Source organism: Morone saxatilis, unplaced genomic scaffold (assembly GCF_004916995.1).
Source record: "Morone saxatilis isolate NCDOM2014 unplaced genomic scaffold, NCSU_SB_2.0 Contig19, whole genome shotgun sequence".
Taxonomy (NCBI): domain Eukaryota; kingdom Metazoa; phylum Chordata; class Actinopteri; family Moronidae; genus Morone; species Morone saxatilis.
The window spans coordinates 14,895,954-14,909,040 of NW_023339751.1; the positions used below are offsets into that span (position 1 = coordinate 14,895,954).

The following is a 13,087-nucleotide window of genomic DNA, read 5'->3' on the forward strand; positions in this document are numbered from 1 at the left end:
TCATAACACTGTTAATTCAATGTCTGTCATGTTTTCTGTCATGTGTCGTTACCCAAGTAACATTTTGCTGGTTACTGTTGGGAGCTGAGAGAATGTAATAATAATTTAACTGTTACGTCTTTACCTCATTGATAGTCCAACAAAGGTTCCTTAAACAGGTCAGTATATTCACAATCTATTTAGTATTCACCTTATGGATAATTGTTGAAAAACAATGGGAGGAGTTAACACGTGCACAATTTACCGCAGGTGGGTATATATAACAAGAAGACTGTGTACAGATGTGTACAGATGTGTGCTGCACGGTTTTATAGATCTGAATAGTTTAACATAAGATATACCTTTATTATAACCCCGTAGGAGAAATTCAAACCGAATGAAACTAGGTTAAACCTCTTTGAAAAGGAACCGATCTCATTAAATGAGACGTATTGGTATGTATGGTTTTACAGGGAGCTCACCCCACTTGTTGCCGACCAACACTGGACAAGCAGCATGTCGGGTGCTGTAGTCTCCCTCCCCGCTGGCAAACAGATTGTACCAGAACACCGCGGTGCCCTGGAATACACACAAACAACAAACAACAGAGGTTAGCAGTGTTGCAAACCCTCCAGGAATAGCCAGGAATCTCAGAACGCCACAGTCTGTCTCCTAAATTAATTTCCAAAGAAAGATTCTGAGAAGTATAAAATAAAACTTTGTTTCTGTAACAGGAATGAACAACACGTTGCTTATAGTACGTGATCCCATTTTGCATGGAAATGTTACCCTAATTGGAGGTTGTGTTGTGTGTACTGACAGGCACACCATTTTGTACAATTATATTTTATTTATTAATATTTTTACTGTGTACTATAATTCAAAACCAACAAAAACACCTGATAATCAGTTACAGCATCGAGTTGGTTATATAACATGTTTATTGTAATAAGTGGTGGAACGTAAGCGGTTACCTTTTGGGGCCAAACTGCTGCACCAACATCTGGGAATACTGTGGCTCCACCAGCTGCTACATCACTCATCTACAACAGAAACACAGAGGCAAAGAGAATTCAGTCTCTATCTGTTCTTTCAAATAATTCTGTCGTTCTACTAAATACATTTGTGGAAGCATGAGGGTGATGTGACTATAAGATTGGTTCCAGGGTGCAAAACACACATTTAATGATTCTGTATTTTGTGTCGCTTTTAACAGAAAATATCACTGGTTATATTTTTGTCCCATCTTTCCTTGTTCCAGCAAATCTAACATCCTCCTCATTGCATCGTCATAGAAAGTCCTGCTTTAACTCAGATGTTACTTTTGTGACAGCAGAAGTTTTGCACACTGGCAAACCCCGTAATCAGAGATGACAGATAGTCCTTGAGGTGTAATAACAGGGTGCCACCCTGAACCAAAAACCAAAGGTGAAAATTTATGGTGAGCCTCATTCTGTCATTTCACTGGCTTAGTCTGTATGTGTCTTTTCTAACTACGGGGAATACATTTTACAGAGAGTTTACTGCCCCACCTTGTTAAGGCCTCATTTTTATTAAACCCACCCTCAACATTGATAAGTTAAAACTAATGAGATTCCTTCAGTTACTATAAATAACTAACTCTAATTCTAACTCCACAAGGGCCCTGTGCTTGAGATTAACAATGGCTGTATCTTTTTCTGGTATATGCTGTAAAAGTGCTGTTAAAAGATGTCCATACATGTATATAATGAGTGTGTGATTGACTGTTATCTGTATCAAAATTGATACAGTACTTGGACAGGCACTTGGTTATCTTGCACTCTAGACTCATGGGACAGTATTCTTTCACATGATTTTCCATAGAATGTTTTAAAGCTTAAACAAATTGTTTATTTCACACTTTGTGTATTTTCTGTTTATGCGTGTGCTGTTTAATGATTCCTATAATGAGTGAACTATATTTATGGCTGCACCATTACTTCATTATGTCATTTTATACATATAGTTCATGGTGAGATATGTGAAATAAATAGGATCTTGAATAGAACTTAAAATAACGTTCCGTGGGTTTGAACAGTGATTATCCTCACAAGACGCATTTGTGAAAACAGACCCACCAGCATTTCTGACACGGTTGAAGGAGGTTTGGTCACAGTATACATCGAATTTAAAGTTAACAACATTGGAAGACTTTACTCACGTAGAAGAGCCATGTTGCTATGCGGTTCCCAGTGCCCAGCTCTTTAAAGGCATCTGGCTCATCTTTCTGTGGAGAGAGACAACATCAGATTGTTCCGACATTAACACAAACGTGCGTTTATAGAGATTACACCGTGTAAATCAACAAAGGGGCTTACCCTTCCAAAGTCAAAGTGAGGTTCGTATTGACCTCCAACGCCATAATTTGCAACCTACAGAGATGAAATATGATGTGAGTCTCACGACTGTACAAATCAGGTTTTCAACAGACTAACACACAAACACACACACATAGGGGCTTCTAGAGGGGCAGGGGGGGATTATTGTTAGAAATTATTTTTACATTTATATAAGAAATGTTAATTCAGTGAAGTTTCACCTTCTAAAAACTAAAATACAAATCAAAGAAGAAGAAAAACACTGTGTTTAATGTCCACAACATTCAACTAATGAACTAACTCTTTACCTGCAGCTCTTCTGCAGTGTCCATTTCCAGCCCTGTGAGATCTTCAATTCTCTGGTTGATCTTGTCAATCATTGGATCTTCATAGGCAGTGAGCCAAGCACTGGAATACAGGAGGAAAAGCAGAGCGATTGAGAAAGAAGAGGAACATGCTGTACAATGTGTCAGTGAGACACATGTTTGTCCACTAGATGGCAGTAAAGATTTCTTCTTAAAGGCAACAGAAAGACATGTCATGCTAAAGACGTGCTATTAAAAGCTTAGAAAGTGAAGCTGGGCTTTACAATCAGATGACAGAAAAGGGAAGTGGTGGTATGAAGAAAATGAAAAATAGAAAACCAGCCCAAGATTCAGAATCTCCAATCAGCTCAGGGTAATGTCGGCTTGTTCTGATTCCAAACTATGTGTGCACATGAGAATGTGGAAATTTTCATACAAGAGTCTGGTTGAGGACTAGGGCAAAATATTTTCATGGATTTAACTTTCCTGACACTACTTGCCTTTAATACTCACTCTCCCACGCCAGTCTAAGAGAAGGCCCTTGATAAAATAAGCTCTTGACCTAGCATGGCCATGAACTCTTTCTTGTGAACTATTAAAACATGGCACAGCTGTAGCTCTACAGACCACATCATAAAATTTAAACTAGCATTTTGTCTGGCTAATGTGTTAAAAGGAAACAGTATCCCCATAAACCGTAAAACCACACATAAAATATTAGGATAGAACTGAAGATACAATTTATATTAAGACATCTGATGTGGGTCGACAAAGACAGAATCAATTGCTTTTAACACACTCTCAGATTTAGGGGATTTTTAACACATCCCCCACGGTCTCATGGATGTGTATGGGAGAGACAGTGTGATGACTCATCTTTTTTATTGAGAGTTGGTGTTCATAATAAAGTAATATTGGACCAAAAGTGAGACTCCCCCCCCCGATGTGCTTTGCAGCCAGTTCAGAGAGCGGTCAAACTCCGTCTGTCTGTTCTTTCTATCTCTTAATGTTCACTGAATTTGGAAATACATGCTGGCTAACACGTACACATACAAAAACATCAAAAGGGACACCACACCCTTGTACGCACACCCACTTAAACATTAATTACCAAGAACAGAAAAACCAAAGAAACTTGGGGGTTTTGGTGACATGTTACCCCGGCTATTTTTAGGGTTCATGCTGTCAGTTCAATTTACAATAGACAATATGTAGTATCTAACAAAGTAGAACTCTCTTTCTACATGTTTGAAGCATATATCTGTGTTTTTAAGCATCCAGACTTAGAAGTTTCCTAATCTCTAATGCTGATATGGAAGTTAAAGAAGCATAGTAAAATCGCAGCAGCTGTAATGAGCTCATATGAGAATGTGATTCAGAATTATTCCTGGAAAGCGCAATGGGGAATAGAGATTCAGTGCTCTGGATCTCAAATAACCTGGGAAGGATTGCTGGGGGAAAGAAAAGAGCTTGTGCAGTTCCATGGAAGTCCCTAAATCACTGGGTAAACTGAAAGAGCAAAGAATATTTCAGCTACACCAAAAACCAACAGCAGAGGATTGTTTAGCTCAGTTTGAAATGTATTGTATCTCAATTTCAATTTTTTACCAAATGAAATCCTCTAGTGTTAGTTTTCCAGCTGTAGCTAAACATTTTTATTTGGGTGCATGAGTGTTTCAGGGGAAGGCACTGTCATAACCTGCGACCCCTTACCTCTTGGAGACTCTGTAATGGGCCGTAGTAAGTTTCCCAGTTTGTGGGTCATGCACCGTGGCTCGCCTTAACTACAGTAGTTTCCCCAGCAGAAGGACACGGAGGTCGAGGAACAGGTGAAACAAAAAGGAAGGAAAATAGGACGATGGAATGTGATACACACAAGAGGACGAATGGAAAGTAAGTGGAGGAAAGAGGGAGAGAAAAGACAGGCAGAACTGGTCACTAGTTGTCAATTGTATACTTGAGAAGGGTCAAGAGAGTGTTTCATGAGGCAATGCTAGAAACCAAATTTCCATTTTCAAATAAGAAAGTATACCACTAGGGAATAAATGAGTGCCCCTGACACACCTCTTGGCTCACAAAAAGCAACTATGTTAATATCAACTAGTCCAAAATGTAACACATTTTCTCCCTCTTCCATCTACTTGTGTTACCTTTCTACAGGCTCCTGAGCAGAAACAAATCCACAACAGAGCCCCAAAAAACTACATATACATTAGCTCTAGGAATGCAATTCCTTTTTTCTCTCATTTCTGTGTCACTGGAAAGCACCATGAGATGGTATGTTTATATGGAACATGCTTTATAAACAAATAGTCTGCAAATGTGTATATGTTGTGTAAATATTTGATCATTCTCAGCTGGATCCTGTCTTTCAGCTCAGGAGCCTTTAAGCTTTGGAAGGGTGCAGAAATTGAGTTAAACGTATGGATGGGAATACAGAGGAGAAATGATGAATTCTTAAGGGAAAAAGGTGAAGAGTATCCCACTTTCTCCCTCTCAGCTCTCCCCTATATCCTCTGTTCTTGGCGGCTCCTGGCTAAGCCTTACCTTTTGCTGATCCGGTATGGAGCTGTCTCCAGCACTCCTGTGATGGGGTTGGAGATGGTGGCCCTGCGTAGCTGTGAAGCCAGGGACATGATTTACCCACACAGATGCAGACACATAGACACACACACAAAGATGTGTGTGCCTGTGTGCTTGCCTAACTAGCAGCATCACACCAGCCAGCCTCACAGCTTTGACCTCCCACCCCTCATCACAATTAACCACATAACAGACACTGAAAAAGGACTAACGAATGTTCCTACTAGATCACAGTAAACGGTAAAAGTGGCCGATATAGCTTTATACATGCATCATACGGCATCATGGGAGCAGTGCTGAGAATTGCTTACTCGTGGCTTCGCCAGTTGCTTGACCCTCTCGATTTCTTTGTCGGAGATGATGTCAAGGTAGCGGACAATGTAGGGGCGGTCCCACTCGTCTTGCTGTTTGGCGGGTGCCAGCACGTACATGGGGTTGTGATTGTTGTCATAGTAACGACAGAACAGCCGGCTCCACCTGCGCGGGGTCTTATTGAGACGATAGGAAAGCAGGGCACAAAAGGGTTGAAACTGATGTGTATTTTCTAAGCTAGAAGTTGTGTTTTTGCGCATCTCTTCGTCTTCCTTACCATTCTGTTGCCCTCCCCACGACAAAGCATCTCATACTTCTTCCTCTCTGGGATCAGATGATTGGAGACTTTTTTGGGCTTCTTCTGCTTTTCAGTTGTTTCTTTCTTCCCTGGCTCCTTCTGTTTATGACTTACATCCTCTGCAGCGTTTTTCTGCTTCTCCAACTGGAACTCAAAGTACTTGAGGTTGCCTTTGGCGCGCTGGTGCTCTGGGTCTGAGAGAATAATAGTGGTGATTACCAACAGTGATGACTGCAGCAATGTCACCTAAGAATATCACAGCCCCGTAATCAAAATAACTGAGCTTCCAACATGACATGATTATGTGCTATTTATTCGGTCTGACCTTATCCAGTTCTCAGAAACAAGACAGACAAACAGGACGAATTAATTCAGGGGCTCATTTGGGGGGAAAATGTGAGATAACAAGGTCACCAGAACACTGTTTCACAATGACCTGAAATGCACTGCTGCAGTATTATTAATTATTAATTAAGAATAAATGCGTTGGGTTAGAAAGTGTGAAGTGAATTCTATTACACCAATCACCAACTCGGCAAACTGGTCCACCGGCTATAAAAATCTAAATGTTGTGATCCAATCTAAATGGATGCAGGTTCTACAATTACCCTTAAATCACTACTATCAATTAAAAAAAGGAGACAAATGGCACAAAAATTTCTGCAAACATCAATAATAATCCACATCCACATAAGGTCTATCCACATGGCCCTACACAGGAGGCTTTTTTGCTTTATGCCATCTGTTAAACAGATTTAAATTACAACAGTATTTGAATATAGGTGGTAATAATAGCATACTTCAGGGTTTTTCAGGGCACAACTTAACAGACTAATAATAGCACAGATGTTTTGACCTAACCATGGTAATGGACTTTTTTTGTTGGTGTGGCTTGGAAATGTCAGGTTCCCCTCTGTTTACTATGTCATTCAGTTCACACAGTACATGTGTCATTTGCTGCTTAATTTATCTTTCTTAGGAATGCATTTGTTTGTTTGGTATCATTAATTATTAATTATTTCCACAATTTTACAGTTTTATCTAATTTTACAAAATCACCTCTGGTATCTCTGCAATCTGGACAAAAACTGGCAAGAAAAGTGCACAGATTTTTAATCTATCAGATGTCCATGTGGCATTATTTACCTTGAGCAGAAATTTTAGAATTCAAAATGACACTGTCACATTGCAAAACGTTTCAGTAGTGTGGAGGGACTCACCCAGTTCAAGCAGCCTCTTGGTGTACTCCAGGGCTCGCTCTATCTCCCCCTGCTGGTAGATGGAATAGCTGAGGTAGTCGAGCACTGTCACCTTATCTATGGTGGACTCCTCTCCCTGATCGAGCTGTTTCAGGGCCTGGGCCATCCACAGCTCGGTGTGGTAGTAATCAACATCAGAGTAGGCGATTTTCCCCAGCTCGTAACAGTCATCCACAGTCATTAGGCTCTTGTGTTTCACTCCTAGTATGCAGAGGATACAGGACATTGGCATAGAATAAAACTGAACTTCATAATTCAAATAAGATAGAAAAACTACAATCCCCACATGGTCTGCTATTTACTGTTCATATCTGTTCATTTTAATGCATTCTAAAAAACAGAGGTACAAGATATAGGTATGCAGTGATTTAAGGCCTTTACCTGGTAGGTCTCCTGTAGAGATGGTGTTGGCATCCAGTCTGTAAGTGTCTTGTAACCGGAGGAGAGCTTTGGCAGCCCCGGTCTGGTCCTCATCTGTGGGGAAGTACTGTCTCTGGATGGTCAGGTTGGAAATAAATCCTGAAAGAGATTGACGGGAAAGGACAGAGAAAGATATAGCAGGATGATTCTGTATGGGATACATAACAACTACATAAGCGGACAATAAATACTCTCTCCTAACGGTCAGTGAGATTGCCTAGAGTGACTTCTTGTGTGAGAGAATTATAGTTATATTAAGTCAGACAACGCTCTCTTCAACCTCAGTAACTCAAGTTAAGGTGACTGAGGCACTTGATTGCTACTAAAATATATTGAGCATGAACGAGCAGCATAGTACTCCTGTAAATAAGCAAACACATGCAGCTTTACCTGGAAGAATGAATGTCTTATAAAAGTCATTTGTCTTTGTTTTTTTGGCAAACAATCATCCCTGCACTGTCGATTCCAGGAAATCTATAGAAAGCCCTGGACCAGGCTAATGCCTGATAGTATTAGAAAATCCTTCTTTTTCCATACCATCAGTGGTGTCACTGAGCACAAGGCTCTCCAGGTCGCCCCACTCTGTGTTCAGCCTCTTCATCAGTTTGAAGGCATTGACAGGGTGCCCCAGGAAGCCCTCTGGGTCCTGTGTGGCTGCGACTGACAATGAATCCAACTTTTCAGCCCACCTATCGCAGAGATGGTAATACGGAGTTAGGCAAATTGCTTAAACTTGATTCACAAGCAAAAATGAGTCATCATTAATATTGTTGGTAGAACAGTGTGTAATGCAGGTGCTTGCGTAAGTGTCCACTTGACTGCACGACGTGTATGGTGTTGTGTGCTTGAGTGCATGTCTGTAAATCAATCCTGTAACTTTGTGTCCACGCACTCACCTTTTGACGCGCTCGAGCTTGTTCTCCTCTGCTCTGATGTAGTCCTTTAGAGAGGTGACGAGGTCTTTTTCTGTGTATAACAGATCCGTCATCTGGCCTGAGGAACACAAATCAGACAAATTACACAGGGCATTAAAAGATCCTACAATGGCATGGCATTTTTTGCTTCCGTATGTGTGGTAAAACATGAAAAATGTAACAAAAATAATAACGGAGGTCAGCAGGGGAACCTATTATTTACAACATAAGTACTATACGTTGCTTTGTGGGTTTACCTGTGGAGGTGAAGAAGTCATTGTGGGCCGAGAGCGACTGCAGGCAATAGAGCAACAATAAACACCAACACGGTAGCTCCATCCTGCAGAAAGAGTGAGAGAATTATGTTGTTCGATGCATGTTTTATTCATTAAAATTGATTGCCCATGCCACTGCTAGATATTTATTTTATATCTGCCGATATCCTGACTGATCTCTGCCCTGCATAATGACCACTGCATAACTATTGACAAACCGTGTCGACTCTCAAGGCTCTGTGTGATCTCTTATCTTGTTGCCCTCCTCTACTCCCTCCAGTGCTGCTCCAGCTGAATTCAAAACCAGTTTTTTAGCACCATTTCAGACCAGATTCTCCACAGACAAACTGGGCGTAGTTTAACTTTCCCATTGTCCAGAGAAACTGGGGCATTCTTTCTGGCATGTTGCTGTTGAGTGAGCAAAAGTCTCAGCAGCAGTTATTTAAAACTATCTGCATAGTTCAATATTATTAGGGTTAAGTGGGAAATAGTGTTTTCTGTTTTGTGATTTGGATGAACTGACCGTTTAGGAAACACAGAGATGGAAATTAAAAATATATATTCAGATGCAACTAAAGGTAAAGCAAAAAGACTAATCAAAGCATTGGAATTTAATAGGTGGGAGAATCTCTTCAAATCCATTTAGAAGTGCAGCCTCACAACCACCACACAAAGCCTAAAATAATTCTGTGGCTGCTGCCACCATGTCCGGTCTGGCTTTGGAGTTGGCACAGCCATAAGTATTGCAGGGCTCCTGGCCTGTAAGGAGTGGCACTTTCTTTCTACCCATACAGACAGAAATAAGAAGAGAACAAAGACAGACCAGCAGGAAAGAAATCTGAAGAAATGTCATGGAAAGGTGTGAATGACTTATGAATGAATGAATGCATTATATACTGTAGTTATGGCAGCAGTAGCCTAAGACAATGACATCTTTGTTATTTGAAATGTGTAATTTAAAAAGAAAATGCATCTGGATTTGGATCCAGGTCAAAAAACACACAACAATGGACATCATGGGATACATGTATCCTGATCTGCACCAAAAACACATCACGTATCCTTTGGCCAATGATCTATCTTTCCACAAATCTTAATTTAGGTTTGCTGGAAAATGTTTGAGATATTCTGTTAACAAACAAGCGGGACTGAAAGTATGGCAAAAGCTGAACCTTGCTGAACTTCTGTGCAGCTCTTTATGATAAAAAATGCTTCCAATTCCACTAACAAAAGAAGTACGATTGGAGTACGGTGGTGGAAAGAAAATATTCCAACACAAGTCTGAAGCTCTGTATATGGAAATCATAGTTTTATAAAACAAACAATTAATCAAGGAAATAATTGGAAGATTAATGGAAAATGAAAATATCATTAGTTGCAGCCCTACCTTGATTATGTTTCTAGATTTCTTAAATTAGCTGCTTATCTTCAGAAATACTTAATCAAGCTCTGTCTTTGGTAGAGGGATAAAAGGGGACTCTGGACACAAACAGATGTTTAATTTCCAATATCTTTATCGACTGTATAAAAGCTAAATATGGACTGAAATGTATGGTTGTAGTTTTTTTTAAATGAAGCCATTAATGCAAGAGGTGTACACACGAGAATACGTGCAAATACTCTCATACACCTTCAGGCTTGCTACACACACATTTACACACATAAACCCAGTGGCAAAGTAAAGGTCATGCATGGAAGGTGCATCTATGCAGATTTGTAATGCCTTTCACTGAGAGACAACAGGCCCAGGCAGGTTCTCACTTTGCCACATGGACAACACTGCCAGCGAAACCAGAAGAATTACCTTATATGACATTTCAACTCAGCTCAGCAGCAGGCAGCAGAGAGGAAGGGAAATAAGTCTGTCAGAGCTCTTTGTATTGGATTAAAGCTAAATTAAATGACATTAAATGCAAATCTAAGTATATTTAAGTAGAAACTGCGTGGCAATATGCAAATTACCATTATCCCCGACTGTTACTACTGTATTTCCAGAATAAGTGGTGCCACTCAGTCCAAAATACCATAAATATGCCTCTGCCACACTGAGAGTTCAGGATGAAAGCTCAGCATAATGTAATTATTGTAATAACAGGGTGACAGCTACTGCGCCTCTCTTGTTCTAATGTTGTAGAAGTGCAATGTCGAGATTAAAGCTGTAAGTATAACAGTTATCATTTAAATCTAGGTGTCAGGCCACACATGAAAGTGAGTGGTAGTGAGAGTGTGCATACGTACATACGTGTACGTGACATTTGAGGACTCCAAAACATTCCTGACGCTCCAATTAACCTGCCAGACACGTGTGAGGCGGTTTGTCAGAGAGCTAGTTTGCAGATAATTTCCCTGAAAATTGTTTCTTTCTTCTGACCTCTTAAAATATGTGTAATTGGGTTGCTTTCTGTTCAGACACGTTCATTAGGAGACTCTTTTAACCTCACAGCCTCATGTTAATTGTGGGAAAATAAGATCACAGAGCTCCCATTAACAGGGAAGTCCAACACTAATAGATACTGAGTTGTGATGTTGACTGCATTCCAGGAGTTATTCATTTACGGATTTACTGTTTTCCTGTCACTTCTTCTGTTTCCTACGTTGTCTAAAATGACTTTCGACAAACCCCGAAGGCCAGGACTGAACCAGTTGCTTTCACTTGTGGAATTTAAATGAAGGAGAGAAGAAGTAGCAAAACAACAGAAATACTTTTTTCCTTGGCGGAAAAGCTAAACCGCATTTTCAAAATATGATATTTCAAAATGATGAATGTCTAAAGAAGAAAAAAGACATAAGAACCAAAGAAGCTGTGAATAAAAACCCAATTGTTGGTCATGTCATAAACATTTATCCACAGTAAAATTGTAGCCTCTAGTATCTATCACAAAAATAATAGTATAATATCACAAAAAACTGGAAAACCCTGCAGCATTAAAAACCATATCAAATAAGAGTGAAATATTTATTTGTGAATGAACTGTGTAAGCCTCACTGCAACCAGCACAGTAATGAACCGATGTAAGACGACTCCTCTCATTCTGCACTGTATTCTAGCAGCTTCTTCGCCTCATCGCAACTATCTTATCCAAGTTTTACAGGGAGTGAAGCTGTGGAGTCAGATAACACAGGATGTGGATGGAAGAGGACTGCCACGTCTTCGCCCCTCCCCGCCGAGGGAAACTCATGTGAGGACTGAGCAGCATTCAATGGAGTCTGACTCACTTTACCTGCAGTCACCCGTCAGGAACCCCCGCAAACTGACTGACAAGATGGCTTTGTGTCATGTCAAGAGGGCAGCTGCTGCTGTTTGTTTACCCCCAAACGAGTTTGGATAATTACCTAACCAACGCGAATATAACGTAAAAATAAAGTTTCAAGTGGATATTAGCCTTTTTTTCCTCTTTTTTTTTTTAACACAGTGGCTGCCTGACGTGTATAATATGGCAGACAATGTGGCCGTTTATGTCCGAAATCTCTTAAACGAATTAAATGTGTACATATTCAGCAGTATTGGGGGCAGCGGCGGCAGCAGCATCCCACGCTGCATTGCACTGGAATTCCATAACATTGACGCTAACCTGCTTTCATTAGGGGGGGGGAGACTCTTCTTTTCTCGCTATTCTCGACTAGGACTGACTGAATTTTTAGTCATTTTAGCTCCCTATTAATCGCTTCAGCCTCGTCATATGCTCAAACACCATCACACCTATCAAAGTTTTCCTCCAGGTTGGTTAGCTAGTCGTCAGCTAGCCTAGCTGGCTAACTTAAGTTAATGGAATAACCGAGAGAAGTTCGCAGTGATTAACGGTCGCAACTGAAAACGGAACATACGGTTTAAAAAAAAAACACCCGATAACTGCTCGTTGACATAGCAACGTGAAAAGTCTACAAAGTTATTTTTAAGTCAAGACTATCTTTACACAGTATTATCTGACTCAGGGGGTCAATATTTACCCTAACGAGAGCAACCTGTAGTAGAAATGTGTCCCCGGTATTCGGCTCCTGTGAAGACTCGGCTCAGGCGGACTCAGGCGCAGTGGTCGGTCGGAAGATGAGTCTGTCCGGTGCTTCGTCCTATCCGTGATGTTTCGGTGCACTCTTGGCCATCTGGTGGTTAGGGCTGGCTTTCTAAGAGCCTGAGTCTGAATGCTACGTGCAGATTCTCACATGCATACAGCCTCCTGCTACTAGAGACTTTAGGGGTTGTCGTTTGTAAATTGCTAGGGGAGGTGTCTAGTTGTCTTGACCCGTGGGGTGAGGCAGACACGGATGAGTATTTTGGGTTTTATTGTAGCTTAAAAAATTGCGTCTACTAGCCTAAAGGCACCCCCTCTGCCACGTGTTGAATTTTGTTGCAAATCTCAGATGTGCTTTCTTGTTTTTCTCTAGTCCATGCTGCAGTGCGCACC

General features: G+C 40.7%; 1 protein-coding gene across 2 annotated transcripts in view; it reads right to left on the reverse strand.

Moving 5' to 3' along the window:
- The window catches only part of p4ha1b (prolyl 4-hydroxylase, alpha polypeptide I b), a 14,937-nt gene extending 2,046 nt beyond the window's left edge, over positions 1–12,891 (reverse strand). Inside the window, exons 1-14 of one of the 2 annotated variants that reach the window (XM_035663715.1) lie at positions 12,633–12,891; positions 8,667–8,749; positions 8,392–8,488; positions 8,033–8,184; positions 7,457–7,594; positions 7,037–7,276; positions 5,796–6,010; positions 5,518–5,694; positions 4,337–4,407; positions 2,627–2,726; positions 2,319–2,372; positions 2,162–2,227; positions 954–1,022; positions 462–558 (exon numbers count right to left, since the gene is read on the reverse strand). In XM_035663715.1, the coding sequence (XP_035519608.1) occupies positions 462–558; positions 954–1,022; positions 2,162–2,227; positions 2,319–2,372; positions 2,627–2,726; positions 4,337–4,407; positions 5,518–5,694; positions 5,796–6,010; positions 7,037–7,276; positions 7,457–7,594; positions 8,033–8,184; positions 8,392–8,488; positions 8,667–8,748 (1,558 nt within the window). In that variant the 5' untranslated portion in view covers position 8,749; positions 12,633–12,891. Of the gene's footprint in view, positions 1–461; positions 559–953; positions 1,023–2,161; positions 2,228–2,318; positions 2,373–2,626; positions 2,727–4,336; positions 4,408–5,170; positions 5,242–5,517; positions 5,695–5,795; positions 6,011–7,036; positions 7,277–7,456; positions 7,595–8,032; positions 8,185–8,391; positions 8,489–8,666; positions 8,750–12,632 lie in introns of both variants that reach the window. The other variant, XM_035663714.1, reaches the window with a different exon arrangement.
- Between the last annotated feature and the right edge of the window lie 196 nt (positions 12,892–13,087).